Raw genomic sequence first — 23,423 nt, forward strand, 5'->3', positions numbered from 1 at the left:
AACCTGACAACATCCAAGACAATTTCCCTATTTCTCCACCCTACTGCCTGTTCAAAACATGCAGCAATAACATTAAGTCTTTGCCCTTTGTGATATCCACTGATTTTCATTCAATAGTATTTCTCCATAGCATCCCCAAGACTTTGGCAGAAAACAATCTAAAGCTTTCCATTGATTCAAAACAAAATAGCATTGTGACCCAACTCATATGTAAACATTATTTGTAATTTTCAGTATTTTCATTTATCTACATGCATTATGCCTTATTCAGTACATTCTTTTACACTACAATAAATATACATTTTAGAGACTAGACATCCTTCATTCATTCAAAAATGCAGATATTTTACTTCATGAAAAGCCTCAACTAGGATAACAAATGTAAACATAACTTACCAAATGTTTCTAAGTGACCCCAAACTGTTCTGAAGTTTCAGGAATATTTCTTCTAAATTGTAAACAGCAGTACTAAAAAGAATTTTCTCAACTGATTAACACTGCAATCAGTGCAATCATATACATGTTTACTCAGAAACATGCAGAATATGTGCCAGGAATAATTATTTGTAGTACATATAGGATGTGCTAGCATTTGGTGAAGAAAAAGGAATGGCTTAGCTGCTAGCTGAGCAATGCTTCCGTCCTGATCACTGCCTGAAATTCCATTTCCTTGTGACCAATCACATAGGAGGAAGATTTTTGCATTAATTGTATTGTACAATCCAGCTGACACAAAGCAAGGAAAAAAAGCATGTGTTTGTCTTACAAATTTTGTTCTTTATTTCTTGCCAAACAAACAACCCTGCTGATTCTATATAAGCAACCCATTGAATATTAAATAAGCTGCCAGCTTGATAGGAATGTAAACCAGAATTTGATAGTTTATAGACAGTGTTTGTTACGTAGCACAATAGATAGATGCTCATGAGATAAACCTTCTTAAATTTAAAACTTAACCATTCTTCAGCAAATGGGTTTTCAAGTTTGAAAGGTACTAAAATAATAATAGGGCTTAGCAAGAGAGTTACGGAAAGCCATTTTTTGTTACCTACGAAGATATAATAGAACGGTCATTCATTTATCTGACGCTCCAACCGGGAAGTTTCGTAGGCATTGCCTAATAGCGGCAGCTTGCTAAGGTTTAGTTTCAAAGTCACAACGCAGTATTTTAATTTAGATGCTCTCTGCACATGCTCACAGGCAGTCATCTCACTAATATGCTCCGCTGCTGAGCGCTTCCAGTGAAAGTGGGTTATGCAGTCTGTCCCTGATTTAGTTCCGTGGGTTTTAATAATTTTGGGAAATTCTGGATGCAGTCATAGATTTCCCATGGGCATTACATCAATATTTGGCGAGTGCAGTTTCTATCACACGGGTTTGACGACTACTGGGATAATCGCCTAACTTTTTAACACACAAATGAGTTCATAACAACCAAACACAGCTATTGCTAGCTTGCAAGCTTTAACCGTTTGCAAAGCTGCCATCGCTAGAGTAACAAACACAGGTGGCGCATCTGCCTGCGCCGCTTGTCCTTTGTTTGAGCGCCTCTTCTCCCCATCACCACCCCGTGGTTTTGACCTTCCCGTCCTTTACGGCCTCCTTCTCCAAACCGGCGCCCTCCATGCCGATTGTGGGAGTTGTAGTCCAACGCCTCCGGAGGTCACCACTTAGGGGGGAAAGCTGCTTGTGCGAGAAGGGAGCCGCTCTGAGCAAGGAACTACATCTCCCACAACCTCAAGCGGCGCTCGCGCACACAGGCGTGCGCGAGGGACTGACGCATACCTGTTCCTGCGCGAAGGGGGGCGGGGCGCGTGGACGGCCCTTCGCGGTCGCGGTTAGGAGCAGCCGTTCGTTAAAGGGCAAGATAGTTTCTGCGCGGCTGTCGAGACGAGGGCAGGGCTTTGCATGATGGTGAGATGAGAGGATCGGTAGAGGTCGGCTTGTGTCGAAGCACAGGACGCCTTTCAAAACTCGCAATTGACGGGTTACGGTTGACTTAGATGCACGAGACTACCGAAAGTGCTGTCCAAAGGCCTATTATTTTATTATTTCGAAGGGAAATTATTATTCTCATGCAGCCTTTTTCAGGAGCCTATGGAAGGCCCTTTTATCTAGCATTTTCTGGCAAAGTTGTTGCCACTTGTGAGGATGGGAGAGGGCGGGAAGTTCTTGTGGGCTTTTCAGACTGCAACCATACACACACTTGCCTGGGAGTAAGTGCAACAGAACTCACTGGGTCGTATTTATTTGAGTAGGTAATGTGTAGGGTTGCACTGTAAAATACTTTGATATTGTGAGAGAAAATCATAAATGAACCTTTCCTAGTTTTTCATGCTTAGCAGAGAAGCTGACACATGAAAATAATGGTGTAGGAACATACAGAATCAGAGAATTGAGTTAGATACAACATAATTACAAATAGGCATTGTAATACTATGCAAGAAGTAAAACAAGGATTCAAACGGGCTAAGCATGAGGCTTCAAGCTCTATCCTTTCAAAGGCAATCTAAGATAAACGTGTGAATACAGGGAAGACATGCCAAGGGGTATGACAGAACCAAGAAGGGTATTCCCATGAGAAAGTATGTCTATAGTAATGCAAACTATAAAAGCAGTGTTCTGTTATTGATTGGGGTTGTACCCTGGAGTTCACTCTATACACGTGTATAAACAGTTTTGCCTTGCATGCCATAGTCTTAATAATTCTTGCTGGTTTGCTTTTTCAAATCTGTTTGGCCTGTTTATGCAGAATTTGACAATTACTTAAAAATTTGGGGCCTAACCCTAAACTCACTGAATTAACTGAGACTTATTTCTGAATTAACATATCTGCATTAATAATCTAATAAAAATAAACAGAATACATTAAATGAATGTTACTGAAAAGACACAATTTCACAGCATAAACTTGTATGATTAACCAAAACCCCTCTGAAAAATCTACTCTCAAATACATATTTATGCACCTTGTTTAAAATAAATGAGTAAATGCTACATTAAGCTAATATTATGCTTGCCCTGTATGTATTTCATTAAAGCTTAACAGAATCCCTTAATTCTGTTGAAATGTTATTTCATTTACATAACTTTTAACCAGAATGTAAAGGGTAAGAACTAGGAAAGCCAAGCTGGCTGGGGAATGCTAGGTAAGACTTCTGTCTAAACATGTATAGGATTGAACCTTCAGAGCACAGTCCTATGCATGCTTAAACAGAAACAGTCCAGCTGCATACACCAAGAGGTGTAACACTTATCTATCCTAACACATATAGGATTATTCCCTTAAACTCATAACTATTCAGTTAAAAGAATTTTGCTTTTACACAAGTGTAGCGGCATGCAACATCATAGATATTTTTATCTCTACTAGTAAATTTGCAATAGATCCGTATGGGTTTCTAACTCTTCAGTTTTTAGCAATAGTAACATAGTGACATTTTCCAGTTAAGTTTGATTGCTGAAAGAAGAGAATGTAAGGTAGCAGGAATTCTCATGTGAAAGGGCAATGTACTCAATAGGGTTCTGCTATTGAAAACTAATTAGGCTGCAGTCCTGTGCTCCCAGACAAAGGTTTGGCAGCCACAGGAAGTCCAGGTTCTTAGATCCAAGATCAGAGACACCACTCTGATCTCTGAGCTGAGAATCAGACCTTGAATTCCCTCACTTTGCAGGCAAGAACTGTACCAGCTGCTCTCTGAGGTAAGGAAAGCAACCTCAGAAAGGGGTGTTGGATTAGGATTAGAGTTGGAGTAGGGTCAGAGGAAGCAGGAATGAAAATTGGTGGAAGATACATCAATAACTTAAGAAAGGCAAATTAAGCAGAAAGCAATGGCAAATTGAAAAGACTCCTGATGAAAGTGAACAAGTGGGTTCTAGATTAAATCAAGGCAGAACTTAAAATGGCAAAACTGAAGCTGAAGGCAAGCCTCCAACTGAAGGAGAGAATCATGCTAGGAGGAAGAGGAGAGGAAGACCAAATATGAGATAGATTTATTCCATAAATTAAGTCACAACACTGAGATTACAGGAGTGAAGCAGGACTGTGAAGGATAAGATATTTTGGAGCACATTCATTCATGGAGTTGCCATAGGTCAGACTACTTGATGACATAGAACAACAACACACAACTCCAAGTTAAGAATTAAGCAGAGTAAATTAAATAAATTTAACTTAAATCCAATTTAATCTGTCTGCTGATTGCTTTGTTGCTTTAGTTCCTTTGTTTCATGTCTTACCCTTAAATCTTATAGAATTAAGATACTATAAATCATGGCAGATAGAAGGTCAGCAGCACAATGGATAAGGAATCCTGCCCACATTTCAAGAATCTTAACTAATAGAATGGTTAAATTGATGTACCAGCTGTTTGTTTTGCTGATAATCCATTATATTTTTGAAAGGAATTTTCATTCCTCCACAGGCTTAAAAAAACCAGATGAGCTGAGCTTTACTAAGACATGTGGAATACTCACGTTTCTTATACAAGAATGGGAGGTAAAGTATTAGTGAACTTTTGTCTTCTGGTTAAAAAGATTCTATAATGTATTTTCCAACTCAACGAAAGGCAGATTGCATTTGGAATAACGATTCATTATTGCTTTAGTCAGGTGGCTGGGCTTAAGTTGTTTGGAGAAAACTGCCTGTTTTTAAGTTGATCTCAGTGATAACATTTTTTAAAAATAAATTACCCAGCTTTTAACAAATTAAATTTAAATATTTTAAATTATATTTGCCTAGAGATAGATAATCTTGCAATGTAATAAACAAAACCTATCGCTCATGTTAGGAGGAAAGCCAATTTATAGTGCATGTGTAATTAATTTTAATCAGTTTGAAAATCTGAAATACAGTGTACAAGTGGGACCTGCAGTGGACTTTTGCAATGCACCCTTGCCTTCTGGGAGGAGTGTTCCTGTTCCAAGTTCCTGTCAGCCAGTGAAGTTGTACTCAATGAGTAAGCTGAAAGGCGTTCACACAAAGTATTTCCACTGCACATCTTACCGATTTTTCTTTCCTATTTGATGCTCATAATTTTTCGGTTCATGTCTTCCATTTGCTGAGCATACATAGTCCTCATTGGGCTGTTTTTTGAGAATTTGCAGCATTTTTAAAAGCTTCTTTTCCTACAAATCTTGTGGTTCTCCTGAGCATATTGATGAGCATACGTGCAGTTTATAAATTTAAAAAAATAAATGTCCCTCTTGTTTCAGTGATCCTATTTTGGTTCCATTTCTGTTGGCTCTTATTACCTAATATCACTCTTGGAAGAAAAATGTCCTATCATACTGACACACCAGGCCAGAGTAAAAAATGGCACTTCCACATGTTAATTTATGTGGCATTAATTCAGATTTGGCCTCTGACAAAGATATATAACATCATTTAACTTCTGTTTTCTTAACTGTCTTACTGAAAATATTCTGCTTCTTAAATTAGCTATTATTACATCTGATTCACCTAAGTTCCATTTAAACTTGTTCAGATTTATTACGTAGGAGCACTGAAGAACTATGAAGTTGTTTTGTGCGGTGCTGCTGAGAAAAATACAATGTCGCATCTGGATATGTTCAGCATTGGTTTTAAAGAAAGACAATCTAATCCCACATAACTTTATCTATGGTCATAGACTGCTGTCAGATCACAGATGTAGGAACATTAAAGATTCTTACAGTCTGCTTCAACTTCAGGAAGGCTGTTCATTGGATGATGTCAGAAATTCATACCGAGATCTTGCCAAGAAATATCACCCAGACAGTGGATCTCCTACAGCAGATTCTGCAATTTTTGTGCAAATTGAAGATGCCTATAGAGTTGTGCTCAATGATGTAGCTAAGAATATTAAATTAAAAGAAAAGGTAGAAGATGATGAAGACGACAAATTCAAACCTAAAACACCTCAACACAGACAGTATTTAAGTTTTGAAGGCATTGGTTATGGTACTCCAAGTCAAAGGGAAAGACAGTATATGCAGTTCAGAGTTGATCGGGCTTCTGAACAGGTCACTGAATACCGAAAACAAAAAATAGAGAGACAACTTGCTATGAGCGATGCTATCTTAGTTAAAGATGTACGGCAGAGCAAGAAAGCAAAAATTACCCAAGCAATTGAACGGTTGGTTGAAGACCTCATTCAGGAATCTATGGCAAAAGGAGATTTTGATAATCTTAGTGGTAAAGGAAAACCATTACAAAAGTTTTCAGACTGTCCGCATATTGATCCTATGACTCACAACCTGAACCGGATCCTTATAGATAATGGTTACCAACCAGAATGGATTCTTCTGCAGAAAGAAATACGGGAAACAATTGAAAAATTAAGAAAGGATATAGTTGCTTCTAGGAGTACATTAGGTGATCCAATGACACCACAAAAAGAGAAACAATGGAAGGAGATTTGCGAACAATTTATAGAAAATATCAAAGTATTGAACAAAAAAATTAATAACTTCAACTTAGTTGTCCCAATTCTTAGTAGACAGATGGTACATTTTAATGCAAGCAAAGAAATTGCACGTGCCCAAGAGATCTACATATCCACTTTTAAAAAAAATGCCAGAAAAGAGACACAGAATACAGAAGACAAAAGTGGTACAGCATCTGATATTAAAAACAGCTTTTTAAAGTGGATGAATCTGATTTTGAAGTAAGATTATGCCAATAGTTGCTATCATATGTCAAGATTTGTATTAATTTTGTAAGACAAATGTTTTTTCGACTTACTGTTGCAAGATCCCCCAGTTTAAGCAGGTAGTAACTGAGCTTTATGTGGAAGCATAGAAAGAAATAAAGATACATATATCAGTAAGCCTTTCATTAATTTACTTTTTATTTTTGTGTTGGTCAAATTAATGTTTAGATAAAAGAAAATGTAATTACTTTTACAAACTGGAAATCTTAAACACCTAAGAAACAGCTATACAGTAGTTTCGTACCTGAAGCAAAAACTTTAAAAAGCAACATCATTTTATAGATACAAAAGAGAAGGGTGTTGGAGTGGGGGAAACCAGCAAATCCTCTGAATAAAAACAAGTTTAGACAACTATCCTAAATTGAGCAAGGATGACTCAGAACATCCCTTCCAAGGCAGGAACTCCTTAGACCTTGTAAGGGGGAATTGGAGATCTGGCCCCAAACCCTTCATAGCTAGCATTGAGAAATGGTGCAACTGCTTCTCCACGGTTCTAAAAGCTAACCTGGAGAATGGGAGGGCGAGGAAGGGTATGCTGCCATGGGCTCAGTTAGGAAGGGACCAGAGAGACCAGGATGTGATTTATCCTAAGCCTCCTGCAACCTCTTCCCTTCAAAAGCTGAAAAGTTAATCTCTGGGAGATGGAGGAACGGGGGGGGGGGGGCGCAAAGATTGCCTCTGTTCTTCCTGCCTTGTGGGAGTCAGCTGCAGTCCTCTGAAGAAGCATCTAGTCCCATTGGGTGTAGTCTTGTTGAACATTTGTGTGAAGGAAATAGGTGAAGTTTCCTTTTCTTAATTTCTTTAACAAAGACAGTGGTCCCTGATGAAAAAAAAATCATTTTCCAAAATACACTGAGCAACAAGAAATTTTTATAGGCACTTGAGATTCCTGCTTATTGGTTTTAGTTTTACATATGTACCTTCCTCTCTTGGTTTTTCAGGAACTTCCAAGTAAACCCATATAGTAGTGGGCTATGAATATGCATTTCAGGAAAAGATAATTACAAGTGGTGCTAGTTTGCCATTTTACCATCAACAGTATTTTTGAATAGTTTCCCACAATATTAACACCCAGGGAGGTGCAGTGGCTGCAGTCACTGATCTTAAGAAATTCAGATAGCTAATTGCACTGGCTAACATTGATTCCCAACAATGGGGGTGTTTGGTTCAATAACATCTACTCGATCCAGTTGCAACTACTGTGACTGAAGAGGCTTGTAACCATGCACAATGGCTTCCATTACAGCTGAATGGACAGCATAGCAATTACTGAATGGAACAATAAAATCCTGTTTAGTGAAAGCTGATGAGCATGATATTAGATCTATCAACATGCCTTAAACTGCAGTTCTATACACACTCACCTAACTTCTGAGTAAATTTAAAACTGCACGCCAAATAAAATACTGCTAAGGGAAAAGGTAGACATGTTTAACATTGCTGGAAGCAAAGGGTAAACAAAAATGAAGAAAAATCAGCAGCAGCAATGCCAAGGCATCTAGGAAGGCAGAACTCACATTTTCTGGGGGCAACTACTTAGCAGTGTCCCAGACAATTTGTAGAGAGGTTTCTTCAGCTTTATTTTCTTGGAAAAAAATAATTCCTTCATTAGTTCTTCTTTGAAGTTTTTATCTTTTAATAAATTGAATGCCCATCTAGGTGTTTTTATCGTTCCTTTCAAGGTCATGGTTATAGGATTGTGATTGGCCCAGACATTTGTATCTATTTCAGCTTCTAACTAAATCTGGAATTAAATCTGAGGTTATCCAAATCATATCAATTCTAGACCATGACCTATGTCTGTTCGAGTAAAAAGTATACTTGGCAGAGATTGTATTTTTGTCTTTCCAGAAATTTGTTTAAATTCCTCTAATATATTAAAGAGGAACTTTGGAAGTATTCTCCTTCCTTTCCATTAATATCACTCTTGTGGTCTATTTTTTGATGGGGACAACTACTTGATAACAACACAACACAACCTGTTCAACAGATGGGGAACAATTATTGTGTTAAAAGTATATGGTAAGGCAGATGTACGAGGAACCTTCTGAAGTTACTAATGCCATCAGTGCCAGCATCAACATATAATTTGTGGAAAAGAAGCAATATTGGCAGGAATGAGAAAATATATTGTAGCCCATTATTGACTGCATTTTTGCTCAATAACCTAAGTTCTCGGAGCAGTGTACAAATGAAAAAATACAAAATTGCAATAAAGATAACAGTACAAGTCCAATGAAAAGAAAGGTAGCAGTTGCAGCACATAATAAAACCAGAAGTAAAGCCAGCAGCAGGTATAAATATGAAGATTTAAAAACAGTACCTAAAATGTTCATTTGTATGCCCCTTCTGTTGATTCAGAAAACTTTAGGTGACTAACCATCAAACACTTCATATGTTTATATGTATCTCCCAATTTTCAGAAATTCATGAAGCAGCTGGAATGATGGAAGTATATGGGCTGGCTAAGATAGTAAAAAAAATACTGCCTGTTGAACAGTGAAGTGGAAAAAGAATGACAAAAAACAAGGTAAAGGAAGCCATATAAGTATGAGGGAGAATGATAGAGAACAAACAGCATGTTGTATGTTGGGGTACCGATTAAGCACCCCAGAGGCTAGTCTGTAAATACGATTCAACCAAATCATTCCTTTGACATTCAAATGCCGATTATCCTATATGAAACCTATATAGTTCCAATAGTCAAAGGAGGAACTGCTTAAAATGTGCAGGTGTCTGCAGTTGTATCTAGCATAAAGATGCAATGTATGATGCTCGCGTCCCCTGGAACTGCAATTGGTGGTGGTGATGTGCCGTCCCCTACTTCTGGCAACCCTATGAATGAAAACCCTCCGAAACGTTTCAAACATGACATCCCCGTTCTGAGTTCAAGGCTCTGGCTTCCTTTATGAAGTCCATCTCTTATTAGGTCTTTCCTTTTCTTCCTCTGCCTTCAGTATGGTTAGGATCAGCTGATCGTGCAGCAAGGCTTTCCTCGAGCGAACGCTCTCACCTGGCCCAGCTGCTGAGCGTAGCGAGACAAGCCACCTCTACACCTCCCCTTGGCAAAGCGACCTCTATGAGTCCTAGGCCAAGGCGGAGCCACTCTCGCTGCTTTCGCGATAACTTTTGGTGCGCGTGCCGAGCCTGCGCCACTTCACGGGCCAATCACCGCGCTTTCCAACAAGAAGTCCGTCCCTCATTGTGCTGCGGGATGTCGATTGGCCGAAGTGCCTGTCATTTCTTCCCGCTTTTCTAGCTGGCGTTGCCGGCCGGGTTGGGGCCGTCGATGGAGCAGGGGAGACTCTTCCAGGTGAGGGGTCTTGTGGGGCGGACGTAGCTTCTTTGCCTCTTCTCTGAGGATTGGGGCGCGCGGGCACTTGGGAGGGCAGCTCAGTGTGAATTGTACTCCCGCGCCCCGGCCGCTTCTATTTCTTTCCCTGTCTTTTTACCTGAGCGGAATTGTGAGGTGATTTTTAACGAATGGGCGCAGGCCTCCAGAATGGCTCCCGTTTCCTCCTTTTTCTGGCGGTTACGAGTCGAGAAGATGTGCGACGAACCGCTTGCTTTCCCCGAGTTTCCTTTCTAGCGTGACGAGGAACCTCCCCCCCGCCACCATAAAGTGCAGGGATGGAGGCAGATTCTTAGTCCAGTGTTGTGCGTTGAGCGACCTTCGTAGTGTGTCAAGGGAATTAAAAAGGGTAGGGACCTGCAAAGTTTCTTACAGACCATGAACTGCCAGTTACAGACACACACATCTCGTTTTCCCCTCTTCCTCTCTGCACTCCCATCACCCCTGACTTCACGTTCTCTTTTCACTTTCGCTCTCCAAACGATGAGACTTCCAACCCGCATAGATGCATTTTTGGCCTCGTCTGCTCATACCGGTTTGCGCAAGTGCCTTTTTGGCAATTAAAATTGCTCGTGGGAATAGTTGAGAACGGGATCATCAGCCATGGGTGCATCTACCTTCCCTTCACTTTAATTAAGTAAGCAGCAATTGGTTGCACCCCTGCATCTTATCTTCTCAGTCTCCTGAAACCGGTTCCACTTGTAAGACCACGCTCAGTGACGGTGACTGAAGCCTTTTAGGTACTTGTGAAGGGTAAAAATCATCATGTAAATGAGGCCTTAACAGTATTCCCCCGACTGCTTTTAAAGCCTTAATTTCTGCTTTTAAGTTCAAATGTTTGACAAAGTAGTGATTTCCTCACTGGTGCATTGCATGTTGGTAGGCAGATGTTTGTAGCAAAGAGTTCTGCTTTTTTGCTAGAAGCTGAAATAAACAAGGTGAAGTTTGAAAGGAAGGCAGACTACTTGTTGGGGAGTCAGCTCATTTCCAAGGGCTCAAAGGTTTTCAGTTTTAAACAGGTTATGGTGGCCTAAAAAAGAAAAAAGCTTTTCTAACTATTTGAATATTTAAAACAGCCCAAAAAGTAAATGTGGAAGTATGTGATAGAACACAGAGAGTTCTGTAGTACTATTGAATGAGGTATATAAGATCAATAGAGTTTAGGAATCCATAGTTTTCTTTATTCTTATTTATTCATATTCTTTATTCACTTATTTTATACTGTTAATTTTAACTTTGTATGATTATGTGGGTATCCCAGCATATTCTTTGTATTTATGTAACTGGAGGTAATTTATTACGTTCTATTGTACTTCAATGTATTTTATTGTGTTGTAAGCCGCCCCGAGGCTTCGGCAAGGGGCGGCATAGAAATGCTGTAATAATAATAATAATAATAATAATAATAATAATAGTTTAACCAATGATTAAAATATGAAAGTATGGGGTTTCACTATATTCATGAAAGCATAGTGATAATGTATCACTTTGACTTCCATTGGAACATGTAAATTATTTCCATTAAAACATGTCTTTGTATTTGATTTTTTTTATATATAAACTATGTTTTATTTGAAACCTTGGTACTAGCAGGAAGTGCTGATTTCCCTTAATCCACTGAACTCATTAGGTCTTACTACTGAGTACGCATGCATAGTCATGTTATTCTATATGTTTCCGTATTTTGTATTACTTTAGTATGTTTTTATCACTCAGCCTCACTGAGGATGGTTAGAATACATTTAATATTTCAGGCCATGGTGATAAGTAAAATGTGACTTTCCTTTTTTATGAAGTAGCTCTCTTTTGAGTGAGTAGTACAAACTCCATTTTGAGACAAAACCAGATATTGTAATCCCTAGTTTCAGCAAAGGTGAGACAAAGGCCAGGAATGTAGTTGAGAGCAATTTTGTAAGTCTCTCAGTACAGTTTCTAAGCAGACTTCATTCCTTAAAGGCAAAAGTGGGGTAAAATTGAGCAAAGAAGAAGTGTGATATCTGGTCAGTGACTGAAATGTGCTTCTGCTGGTGCACTCCTGCCTTGTTTGTTAACAGAATGGAAGTACACAGTAAAACTTAAATTTCAAGCAAGAAGTATCATCCCTAAGCAACCTCTTTACAGAGGATGAAAGGTCAGTGCGGTCTTTATCCCTTAGCAGGTGTCACCATTTCTTGGTCTTGTGATTGTTCTCTGGTTTACAAGACTTTCCTTGCTCTGTACTGTAAAGAACCCTCAGGTTTGGACAGTCATTAGAGCCTTTCTTGGAAGATTGGGGCCATGCTGAAATCAGTCATTCTTTCCTCTGAGATGAATATCTCCATGCTGGAATAGGCTTGTTTGCTAAAGAAAGGTGCCGTCACCAAATGCTTACCTTTCATGGTCAACGTTTTCTTGTTTTTGGGCTTGTTTACCAAAGAGCTTGCTAGTTCTTGTCCTCAGGAAGGACCAAAAACTTGAATCTGTATCTCTAGTCTTGAAGAAAGAAGATGGCAAAAGGCAGGAAAACAGCAGAGGAAGTGCAGTACAGATGAGTTGCAGTGGTCTCCGAATGTTCACAGACTGCTGTAGCCCAAAGGCAAGCAACTTCTACTCTCAAATAGCTTCACTTCCTGTTGGTAGCAGCTGCCAGAATGGATATTGACTATTTACTGAAATTTGTGAAAATACCCTTAATGTCTTGTAAGCCAAGTTCCAGACTGGTTACTGTTAGTCACTGCAGAAGGACTTCTTTTTAAGGAGACTCTGGTAATTTCAGTCACACAAAGAATTGATTTCAATTAAATAAAGATGAACACTAGATGAAATTACTTTGGTTCTATTTAAAGAGAAGTAAGAGATTGCATGGGCAACAAGAACATTTGTTCTTCAAATGCATGCTTGTTTTGGCAAAGGACAAAAAATGTATAGCTTTGATAAAGTTTTTGATAGAATGTATGTGTGAAAGAGTTAAATACTTAATAAAGTCCATTTAACTCATTTCTTCCCTCCTTAGTAAGTTTCTATATCTATCTCAGTTCTTCCCTTCATTCTCTCCCCCAGTCAAATCCATGCAGGTAGCCAGAGAGTGAATAGGGTTTTGTTTTCATTTTTCCTGCAGAGCTTCTGTTAAGTTTTTATGTCATTCTTGCAAGCTTAGTTTACAGTAGACTATCACATTGTTTTCAAAATAAAATTACTTTGGCAATTCTTTGTTGCTGTTATGTGCGATCAAGTTGTCTCCAATTTATGGTAACACTAGGAAGTTTTAATATTTTTTAACATGGTGGTGTTGTGAGTCACCTAGAGAACTTCAGTTGTTGGATAGTGTAGAAAATGAATAAGACACATATTCCTGAATAAAAGTTCTTGGGAAGATCTTGAATATTAGAATTAGTTTGTATAGTAGAAATCCTGTACAGAGGATGTGGTAGGAACTGAAAGGGTACATATATACATACAATTGTAAGTATGGCATAACTGTAATCGGCTGTATGTGTGTAGTATTGATAGTGTTCTTGCAGTATATCTGACCACAATGATCATTTCATTTTTGATGTTGAAAATTGAAAGAATTGGGTATATGTATTTTTAATATATGAACATATAAGTGAGTTATGCAATGAGTTGAATCCAGCTTGCATTAGCTAAATTTGATTCCCATTGAAATCAGTGTGAATTGGTTATTGATTTCAATTGGTTCTAAGGTTAATTATAACTTAGTCTGGATTAAAATAAATATGTACTAAGTGGCACTTCTGGCACCCTGCATGATACAGTGTATACAATATTTCCATAGTTTTGACAGTATTTTTGAAAAGCATTCTCCATGCTGGAAGATATGGGTCTTTTAGGTCTTTTGTCTTTATCTCTTCATGGTTTAATTTGCTTGAGATATATCTTTATTTGTTTCTGTTCTTCATTTTAAGTGATGGAATATTGTGATGGGGGGTAAGTTACTAGGGACCTTTGCTCTGTAGAGAGTCTTTTCTCAGGGCTGTGGGTTGGGCTTGAATTTTTATTCCTTCCAGCATTATAATCAGAATGCTGTCCCTTCAAAACTGCTACAATAGAATGTGCTGTTCCATATTATTTTACAGCTCTTTATATGAGCTGAGCCCACAAAAATAGGAGTCTGAGGTTTATTCTTTATTAATTAGGATTCCTCAGTGAAGAATATTTCCTACAAGTTAATAGTCTGAAACAGCTCTGAACAGTGTTGTTGTGCAGATTTTATTTGAATGCTGTTGGGTTTAATCTGTAATTAAATACTAGGCTAATTTCCTCTTTGCATTTTAAGTCTGACTTTTCAAAAAAAAAAACATACTCTGTATTTAGATGATGTGTATGTCATGGTAGACATCATTTCTCTACTGTTTTGCACAAAGGGAATGCCTCTTTAAAAACAGTTATTTCTTTCTGTACTATTTATAAATATTTGTGTTTAAAATCTACTCAGCTAATCTCAGGCAGCTTTCCAGTTGACCAAAAGGTGCTTGCTCATATTAAAAGTGTGTCTTTGATTTCCCTGTAGTTTAATTTTTAAAATAGTATCACTTGTAAAAAACCTCAGAAGGAAAGCATCATCTTCTAAAACAAGGGTGGGCAACCATCAGTTTTTGTTTCTAAAAAGGATGTGTGTTTTTCATGTCGCTTGTTTTAAAGCAAAATCGCTGTTCTGCTTTTTGTTTGTTTTTGCTTCTTCTGGGCTGCTGAATTTTAGTGGCAAATGCAGTGGCAATGGGGAATGGCAAGTGTGTGGCCCCTAGTGGAGTCTTAGATGAGTAGTGTGGTGACACCCCAAAGCTGGCACATTCAGTTCTAAAAGTTTAATAAAATACTGTAGCCCTGATGCTCATGAATTATGTGAAGGAAGAAAACAGAAAAATTAAGTTTCCTTGCTGCAAGCTAACTAGAAGGCCACTGTTTTAACTGGCATTTGAATACAGGTTTCTGGTGCCTCTGATTCCATTTGTCACAAACCCCACAGTGTTCAGTGATGCTTGCTCCCAAGTAAATGTGCATAGTGCACTTCTGATGCAGAGTAATATTATGTGAAGTCGTGCATTTATTATCTAACAGCTCCCCCTTAATGTACCCTATTTTTATGTGTTTGTATGTTCCAAGTTGTGGGACTCCATTTGACATTTATACCTTCCATGGAATTCATATCTAGTGTATCATATTTACTATGTGAGAGGCAGAAAGCTCCAGTTCATATCTCATCCATTCCATGAACATTCTCCAGGCTTTCTCTATTAACTGTCAACTTGACTTCCAACATTAAACTTGATATTTTTAAAGGATACTAGGCTTACAAGTTGACTGTACAAGTCAGTCATTTGTAAAATTGGTTTCAACTTTCATGATATGAAACTAACTCCATTTGTTTATGTTCCCCTTCCTTAGTTTAGGACTTGAAAGCATATGAAAACTGAATGTAAATATACAGTGAAGAAGCCAAACTGAATTTGAAAAATGGCAGGCTTCCTAGACAATTTCCGATGGCCTGAATGTGAATGTATTGATTGGAGTGAAAGAAGAAATACAGTTGCTTCTGTGGTAGCTGGGGTTTTGGTAAGTCTTGAGGCAAATAAAAAATAGCCTATTTAAGGGTAATAGTTCATCTGTCTCTTATTTTAACTCCTTGTATCTCCTGGCAAATAATTCAGTTTTTGTAAGACCCTACAGCATCTCTTTTATGGCTTGAATTAATTTCTGTTTGTATTTCTTGGATTGAAGAGGCCAGTCTTGTTGGCAGATCTGTTGTCAGTATCATATTTATAGTATATATTAGGCAGGTGATGATTAGTGCTCATATTTCTCATATTGACACTGCAAAAACCATTTCTCATAGTTGTATGTATGCTAGTCCAGAATCTAATGTCAAATTTTAATTTGCCAGAACTTTCTGCTTGGAATTGATAAAATTTTTCAACTTGTATTTCCAGGCAGTTCTATATTGAAGTTTTGGGCAACAATGAGAATGTTACAGTCCTTATCAACCAAAATTTCCATTGCAGCTGTCTCTATGACACAACAACCAACCATGGGTTATATTTAAGGATTATTTTACCTGTGGTGGGCTGTTGTATGAACCTAGTAACCATGGGTTCTGCAAAGGTTAATTGATAAAATAGTTCATTGGTTATGCAAATACTGTTTAACCCATGGATAACCCATACTTGCCAGATTCACATAACATGGCAACGTCTGAGTGGGTACTATACATATTCAACTGCATCCATTATGTTGAGGCTGCTTCATGTGCTTCCATTTTAAATAAGGTGGTGACCAGATCGGTATGCATAAAGTTGTGGCTTTAGACAGTAGTTTATACTGAACTACAAGTAATTTCTAGTGAAACATCTGGAATAAATCATATTTAATATTTCACAGTTTGGCTATGCCATAAGCATGTCTTCTGATGTATATGCACATCTGTGTTTGAAATGAGCCACAGTACTTGGCAGGTTGACCAGGTGAGGGATGTCTATGTAAGTGACCTTTTTTCCTTAGAAAATGTCCTGAGAGTCATATGAACTACAAAGCTGGGAGCTATGGGGTTTCTCTTCTTGAATTCTGGAAGAAATTTCTGTCATATAATAGTGTTGACAACTTAGATTTGTGAGATCAGCGCATTTGCACTGAAAGTTAATTTGATATTATTCCAGGTATAGGGATATATCTAGTCTCAACAAAGGTTGTTGAAGAGCTTCCAAAAAACCTAGGCAGTCTAGCCAGTGATGAGAAATCATGGGAGATGTAGGTCAAAACATCTCTGCTACATCTGCTTTAGAAGATATGACTTAATTTTTTTCCATCTGTTATCTAAAATAATGTGTCTGTTCAGCTCATAAGCCTGGTTTCCTTTATAGGAGCAGATTCCTGGGACCTGTATGATTAAAGAGTCTAATAGAATGGTGGGAAGAAGCAAGTTTAGTTATATTGGTGACCTTTCTATAGATTTCTGACATGTTCTAATGATCTACTGTTCTACAGTTTTTTACAGGTTGGTGGATTATGATAGATGCAGCAGTAGTTTATCCGAATCCAGAAGAAATGAACCATGCATTCCATACTTGTGGAGTGTTTTCTACTCTAGCTTTTTTCATGTAAGTGTGTACAAGGACAGTTCTCTGCTGTAGAATATCAGTTATTTGTAGCCTGTCAAATGGCAGAGAGCTTATAAATGAAATGCTTTTTCTTTGTATTCTTTTTTCTTTTTGTTTTTGCATGCTACTCTCATTGCTCATCCCTTTGAATGCTTGATATGTGCACATGTATCTCATTGTTTTCTCTGCTTTGGAGGACAAGGAGATGAAGGGATTTCCTTTTAAAAACAAAGGTTTTCCTATTGTCTTCAAGGGCCCATTCCTGCCATATACCAGCATTTTTTCTTATGTACTATGTCCTTATTCCAGTTATCTGCTTTACTAGAAGTAATTACTTTGTTTTACTTGTTGGCATTATAGTGCAACTCCTTCGTTCTTATCATTGGACACATTAGAAAACATCTAAGGTTTATGGTTGGCAAATTACTAAACAAAATGTATAGCTCTAGTACCTGAGTACACATCAAATACATTCAGTTTTTGAATTTTGCCTGTTGCAGCATTTTGGCTTCATTATCTGTTCAGTTTTTGCATCTGTGGCTCGAAAGAGAAGTAACATTACTTACAAACTGGAGAGAGGTTATATTGTGTGTCCAGAACAATGAAGCTCCTATCTTTTAGATAGTGTGTAGGGCTTACCTAATTTAATTAAAAACCAAACTGTCCTTTTCATGTTGCAGGATAAATGCTGTATCAAATGCTCAGGTGAGAGGAGACAGCTATGGTGATGGATGTTTAGGAAGAACAGGTGAGGACACTCCTATGTATGCAAATAACCTTGTACTTGATTCTTATCTCAAAGCAGCAGATGAAGCATGATGAAACATTCTGTACCACAAAGTAAGATGCTATGCTGCTGCTGTTGGTACTCACAAGCACTAACTCATGATGAGTTAGTAAAAACATTTATAGTAATGACTTCTGGAACCTTCTAGAGCCTTCTAAAATTTAGAAGGTATGAGAAAATTTCAAAATTAACCAACCAACTGGTAAGTAGAATCTTCATTGGTGAATTCTGGAAATCAGTTTATCACAGCTTTATCTTGCCATCTTCCATGAAGCTTAGATGGCTTGTACGCTTGCTCTGCCCATTTCATTGTTGCAGCAGAGATGTGATGAGAGAGAGAGAGATTACTGTCAAGTCAGCTGCATGAGAAAGAATGATTTACTCATTTGTATTCTGTAGCCAATAAGGGTTTTTTATATGTCTGGAAAATGTGAGCATTATTTTGATGGAGAAATATATGCAGATTTCATGGCTGAGAAGTACTTGGAAAGGAAATTTGTGATATATTTTTCCACAAAAAATCCATGCTGCACAGCTTATTTACAGGGCAGGTTGTTGCATTGTGCAAACTGACCCATTGTGATGATGAATGTAAGCCTTGTTCTGTTTTTCACGGTGAGATAGATGATCAGCAATATTACTTCTCAGTGACCCCCTTTCACAATTTACAGAAAGGTTAACCACAGTGCTTGACTTAATATGTTCTTACAGGTGCTCGAATCTGGCTCTTCATTGGCTTCATGTTGATGTTTGGCTCACTAATTGCTTCTATGTGGATCCTTTTTGGAGCATATGTTACCCAAAGTAAGCATTATTTGCTGTTACCTTTTAACCATGGAAGAAAGAATGTATTTTACCATTATTTTAATGAAACTGAAGAACATATTTTTCTTTTTTTGAAATGAAACAAATGTTATAGCTCTTCTTGAAAAAGTGCTACTTAAAAGTATTTCACTTTGGCTGGATCATACTTTGGTCATTTGGAATTATTTAGCAAATACACTGGAAAATGTTATTTGTTAATCAACCACATTTGTCTGATTTCCTGTTTAAAAATGCTCAAGATAGTGCTCAGCATGTAAAAATAAACAGTTAGGAACAGATAGTGATAATCTAGCCTTAATAAAAGTAACAGCTACTAGTTACATATTTTAATATATTGGTACATTTTAAAAAATAGCCAAATGGAAAAGACATGTTGGCCAGGTTCCCTGTGGTAGAGTCTATTTCAGGTATTAGATACCTGAAATAGCATACTGCTGCAAAAATTATGCAGAAGTAGATACCATAGCTATGGTAGCAAAGGGAAGGGGGACTGTGTTGGCCTGAACCGAACTTTATAGTGACTAAGAGTACAGATAGATTGTATCCTATGGGAGCCTCCAGCTACCGCCACAGAGTTTTAAAAAGTCATACATTTAGTTAAGATATTTAGTGCTTATTCCATGTGAGTGTAGAGTATTTGGAATGTTCTGAGTGGAAATGGGTGTCTTTTAACAGAGGTGAGGACATATTTGGAAGAGAAGCGACTTTTTGTTCCTCTTCTGCCTAGCAGGCTTAGACTACACATATGGCAAGAAGAAAGGGTTCTGTGGCTTCCTTTCACCATAAGAGCCTCTGCCACCATGTGCTTCTACTGGAAAGAAAATGCCAGAGGTCTTCCTACCAATTAGTCAAAGCTTGCTTTTGATTCTGGAGCAGTGAATAAAAGGAACTACTATATTTGGAAGAAAGGTTAAACAAGACGCTTAGAAAACAGAAAAATAACATGGTTTAAAAGTTCAACCTGTAATTGTAGACCTTTAATACTAAGGTTTTTTAATTTAGTAGAATGTCTACTTACAGAAATTTATTCAAAAATTCAACATTCAAAAGAGATCCCGCCCACCTCCAGCTAATTAGCAACTTAACTGCAAAGCACAGTATGTTATTTTGCAGTAGTGCAGTTTTTAGGATGAAGTGTTGTACTCCACTATATAGCTCTCTGAAGTCAAGCCCTACTTGAAGTGGAAAGTGACTAACAGTATCCAATATCTTGGATATGCTACTGTCTTAGCTATGTCAACATGATAACTTTGTATTGCCAAATTTTGAAGACCTATCTCATTATTGTTTGCATTTTATTTTGTAGATACTAATGTCTACCCAGGATTAGCAGTGTTTTTTCAGAATGCTTTAATATTTTTTAGGTAAGTAAGGCTTTAAAACTTGTATAGTTCTGTTAAATATGCAGATATTTAATACTTGCACAATTCTTATGGTAGAATTCGGTGTGTTCTAAATAGGTGTAAAAAAATCAAGCAAATTTCTCTTTCAAGCATAAAATACATGCATCTGTAAGCAAGCGACAAGGACAGGGCTTACCCTCAGCTACATGTGTGTAGTTGTAAACCATTATGTTATTTACTAGCACCCTGCAGATTATTTGCATTATAAATCTTTTTGCAGCCCTAATAAACCTGAGTTTTCAAAAAAATACTAGCTTCCTAGTAGTTTGACATTATACAATTCCTTTCTGTTCTGTGCCTCTTTGTCAGAATAAAAATCTAGAGTCTAATTGTTTCAACAGAACACACAAGGCAAAGGATGGATTACTGATATGGGCTGAATCAAAGCACTTGTAGTAATACATGTATGAACAAAATAGGTTTGTTTTCCTCTCCTGTTTACATCCTATTACTTTTTGTTGTATTTCTTCAGTGGTAAGTGGGCAAGGGACTGCCTCATGCTTCATCAGTGCAGAAAGCTTAGCAAGCTAAAAATAAGTAATCATAGTTTCTAGACAAAAAATGTTAATACACTGCCCTTTTAAACACTAGGTTAAATGATTGTGGGACCGTGCATCCCTCCTCCATAAAGTATGCTAACTGGAATAATGAGCTGATGTGAATACTGCACTTTCACAATTCCTTTCCTTTGTGAATATCCTACTTTTGGAACTTTAGAAGTAACATTATCCTGTCTAGAACTGATCTGTCCATTTTCCTTGGAAGTGGATTCTTTCCTGGCAGAAGGAAAAGTAAATACTGATAATATTAGACTTTATTTGAAGCTTGTTACAGACAGTTACAAACAGCTTGATTTTTGTAAGCTTTAGCTCTTCTTTGCGCATCACACATTTGGGCTTTGTGTCTGTGTGGAGCCTACTGTAGGAAAATTCTACAGCTAAGTGTGTGTTAGCATTCTCCTTCCTATTTCCTGCATCTGTTAGGAATGTGGTAGCGCAGTGGGTTAAACCACTGAGCTGGTTGATTGAAAGGTCAACAGTTCGACTCCGCAGATGGGTGAGCTGCCGTACTCTGTCCCAGCTCCTGCCAGCCTTGCAGTTCAAAAGCATACACATGCAAGTAGATAAAAAGGTACCACTTCGGTGGGAAGGTAACAGCGTTCCATGCACCCTGGTGGAAACTGTCTGCAGACAAACGCTGGCTCCCTCAACTAGAAAAAGGAGATGAGCACTGCCCCCAAGAGTCAGACACGACTGGACTTTAATGTCATGGGGAAACCTTTACCTTTAAACTAGGTAGCCTTCAGAAACACCTACTATACACTTGGAATGCAATTCATGCCCTAATTGAAATCAGTACCACATCCTAGGACATTTCAGTGTATTATGCTTTCACTCTTAAAAGTTAGTGATGTTCATTTACTTACATGTACTCTTAATATTTGCTTAGTTGACCAGTGTAATTTTAATTGAAGGTTGAAATACTGTCTGACTTAACAGATCTAAACTTCTATTTTCATAGTACCCTTATCTACAAATTTGGAAGAACAGAAGAATTGTGGGCTTAAGAGTACATCTGTTCTTTACCCTCCTTAATGACACATTTATGTAAATATAAGTTACATTTTGGTTGTTTTGTATTTTGTCAAACTCACTGCATTACATATTTTGTATGTTTTCTTATTTTTGGAAAGTGAAATGATTTAAATATTCTCTTTCAAGTTGTTCTATGTAGCAACCTTTTCAATAGAACAAATCTGTGTATATGTATATACTATGGCTATCTATAATATACAAACATGAATGTTAAATTTTCATTGCAGTTGGCAGGTCTTTCTGCTCTTATATATGGTGAATGTTTTAAGGGGTTCATAGCTTTTTCAAGATTACATGTTTATCCTAAGAACAAGATTAGTTAGCTTCTCGTGCTACATTTAGTAGAGGGTGAAGGTTCTGATTAGGAAGTGAGATTTAAAAAGATTTAAAAATCTTGTCTCTTCAAGATACCTCAAAACAGTCATTTTGCACTGCATGAGAAAAAATTAAATTTGATGTCAAACTGTATTATCTGGCACCATATTCTAAAACTTCACCTAGCACTAGTTCCCAAATACTAAGAATGTTCTACTATTGCATAATATATCCTGTCCTACTATAGCAAAATCTATTCTGAACAAAGGCATGAAACAGGTATGAAAAATGCACCAAGATCTTAAGCGCTTCATTTGCTAGCACAGCATGCCTTAAAATGGGATGGACAAAAAACATTTTAAGACTGAGGGGTAGTATGTTTGGCAAGTTGTAACAGAATTATTGGTGTGAACTTCAGTGGGTTTTAGTATTAAAAACCATCCCCCAAAAGTCTGATCATTTATGGTTCAGTTCAGATATAATTTTACACATAAACAGAAATATAGATTTTAGTGGAAAATCTCCTTTCATGCTTATCCAATATACAGAGCAAAGGAGATTCCATTTATCTTAGAAACTCCTAGAAAGATTGTCAAGTTTCTTTAGCCATGATTTGCTAGAGTCCAAATAAAGGGAAGGTAGAAGAACCCAATTATATTTTTTCAATTCATTTCTTTTGGCAAGACTGTCATAATATTTTCAAAGTTTTTGTAAAATTTCTTTGTACAAATGAACTTGTATACTAGTGCAATGTCATGTTAATAAGGACTGCTGGTATTTTGTACCCCTAAATCAAATTGTGTATAGCATTGTTTGCATAATTTAGCAGTCCCTGACTATTTCTGGCAAGAAAGGTTTGTAGGGAGAATGATGAAGAATCAGGTGAGCTAGAGGTGCTCTACATTCTGATTACTGGAGGTCCTGCCCAAGGATCTATTCCAAGCCCTTCTACCTTGCATGCTTTTGAACTTCTCCCCACACCTAGAAACTAAAAGGGCCAGGTAGTGTTGATCTTCTGAAATGATCTTTGTGTCTTCAGAGCCTTTAGAGGACAGACGATGAAGCAAATACTTATGCTAAGAGTTGTCCTGTTATCTCACTCTTATTTTGTACCTGATTTCATCATCAGACTGCACTTAAATCTCTTATTAATCTAGATTGCCTTGTTTGTTCATTGTAATTACTTTAAAATCCAATAAAAACGGTAAAATATTTGTTTTATAACTTTAAAATGATCTGTACTCTTAATTGCATAAACTTTGTTGAAAAGAATACATTACACTAGTTATTCTTTATTTGCCATGTACAGCTATCAAAATATGCTGCTTTATGGCATTACAGGGTAATACCTTACATGACCCAA

The 23,423-nt window shown here is 37.5% G+C and overlaps 2 protein-coding genes across 11 annotated transcripts; both read left to right on the top strand.

The window, feature by feature from the left end:
- Window positions 1-1,799: 1,799 nt before the first annotated feature.
- On the top strand, window positions 1,800-6,809 carry DNAJC28 (DnaJ heat shock protein family (Hsp40) member C28). 8 transcript variants are annotated; one of them, XM_044441687.1, is made up of 4 exons: window positions 1,818-1,914; window positions 4,425-4,498; window positions 4,855-4,958; window positions 5,487-6,809. In XM_044441687.1, the coding sequence occupies exon 4, from the start codon at window positions 5,515-5,517 to the stop codon at window positions 6,649-6,651; it is 1,137 nt and encodes a 378-aa protein (XP_044297622.1). In that variant the 5' UTR covers window positions 1,818-1,914; window positions 4,425-4,498; window positions 4,855-4,958; window positions 5,487-5,514; the 3' UTR covers window positions 6,652-6,809. The 8 variants fall into 8 exon arrangements, with proteins under 8 accessions (XP_044297615.1, XP_044297622.1, XP_044297623.1 ...); XM_044441688.1 differs by having other exon boundaries at window positions 5,500-6,809; XM_044441680.1 differs by having other exon boundaries at window positions 1,800-1,914; window positions 4,855-6,809.
- Window positions 6,810-9,926: 3,117 nt separating this feature from the next.
- On the top strand, window positions 9,927-23,292 carry TMEM50B (transmembrane protein 50B). 3 transcript variants are annotated; one of them, XM_044441690.1, is made up of 7 exons: window positions 9,927-10,005; window positions 15,430-15,597; window positions 17,023-17,135; window positions 17,816-17,883; window positions 18,634-18,726; window positions 20,054-20,111; window positions 20,492-23,292. In XM_044441690.1, exons 2-7 carry the CDS (start codon window positions 15,499-15,501, stop codon window positions 20,544-20,546), a joined length of 486 nt encoding a protein of 161 aa, XP_044297625.1. In that variant the 5' UTR covers window positions 9,927-10,005; window positions 15,430-15,498; the 3' UTR covers window positions 20,547-23,292. The 3 variants fall into 3 exon arrangements, with proteins under 3 accessions (XP_044297625.1, XP_044297626.1, XP_044297627.1); XM_044441691.1 differs by lacking the exon at window positions 9,927-10,005 and having other exon boundaries at window positions 20,492-20,569; window positions 21,672-21,735; XM_044441692.1 differs by lacking the exon at window positions 9,927-10,005 and having other exon boundaries at window positions 21,672-23,292.
- The last annotated feature ends 131 nt before the right edge of the window (window positions 23,293-23,423 follow it).

The sequence above is a fragment of the Varanus komodoensis genome, unplaced genomic scaffold (genome assembly GCF_004798865.1).
Source record: "Varanus komodoensis strain SLA01 unplaced genomic scaffold, ASM479886v1 scaffold4, whole genome shotgun sequence".
NCBI classification, from domain to species: domain Eukaryota; kingdom Metazoa; phylum Chordata; class Lepidosauria; order Squamata; family Varanidae; genus Varanus; species Varanus komodoensis.

Coding starts and splice junctions, on each gene's coding strand:
- DNAJC28 (XM_044441680.1), top strand. CDS start 5,515: ATGAAGTTGTTTTGTGCGGTGCTGCTGAGAAAAATACAATGTCGCATC.
- TMEM50B (XM_044441690.1), top strand. CDS start 15,499: ATGGCAGGCTTCCTAGACAATTTCCGATGGCCTGAATGTGAATGTATT. Junction 17,884..18,633: donor TGGATGTTTAGGAAGAACAG/GTGAGGACACTC, acceptor ATGTTCTTACAG/GTGCTCGAATCTGGCTCTTC. Junction 20,112..20,491: donor AATGCTTTAATATTTTTTAG/GTAAGTAAGGCT, acceptor TTGTTTCAACAG/AACACACAAGGCAAAGGATG.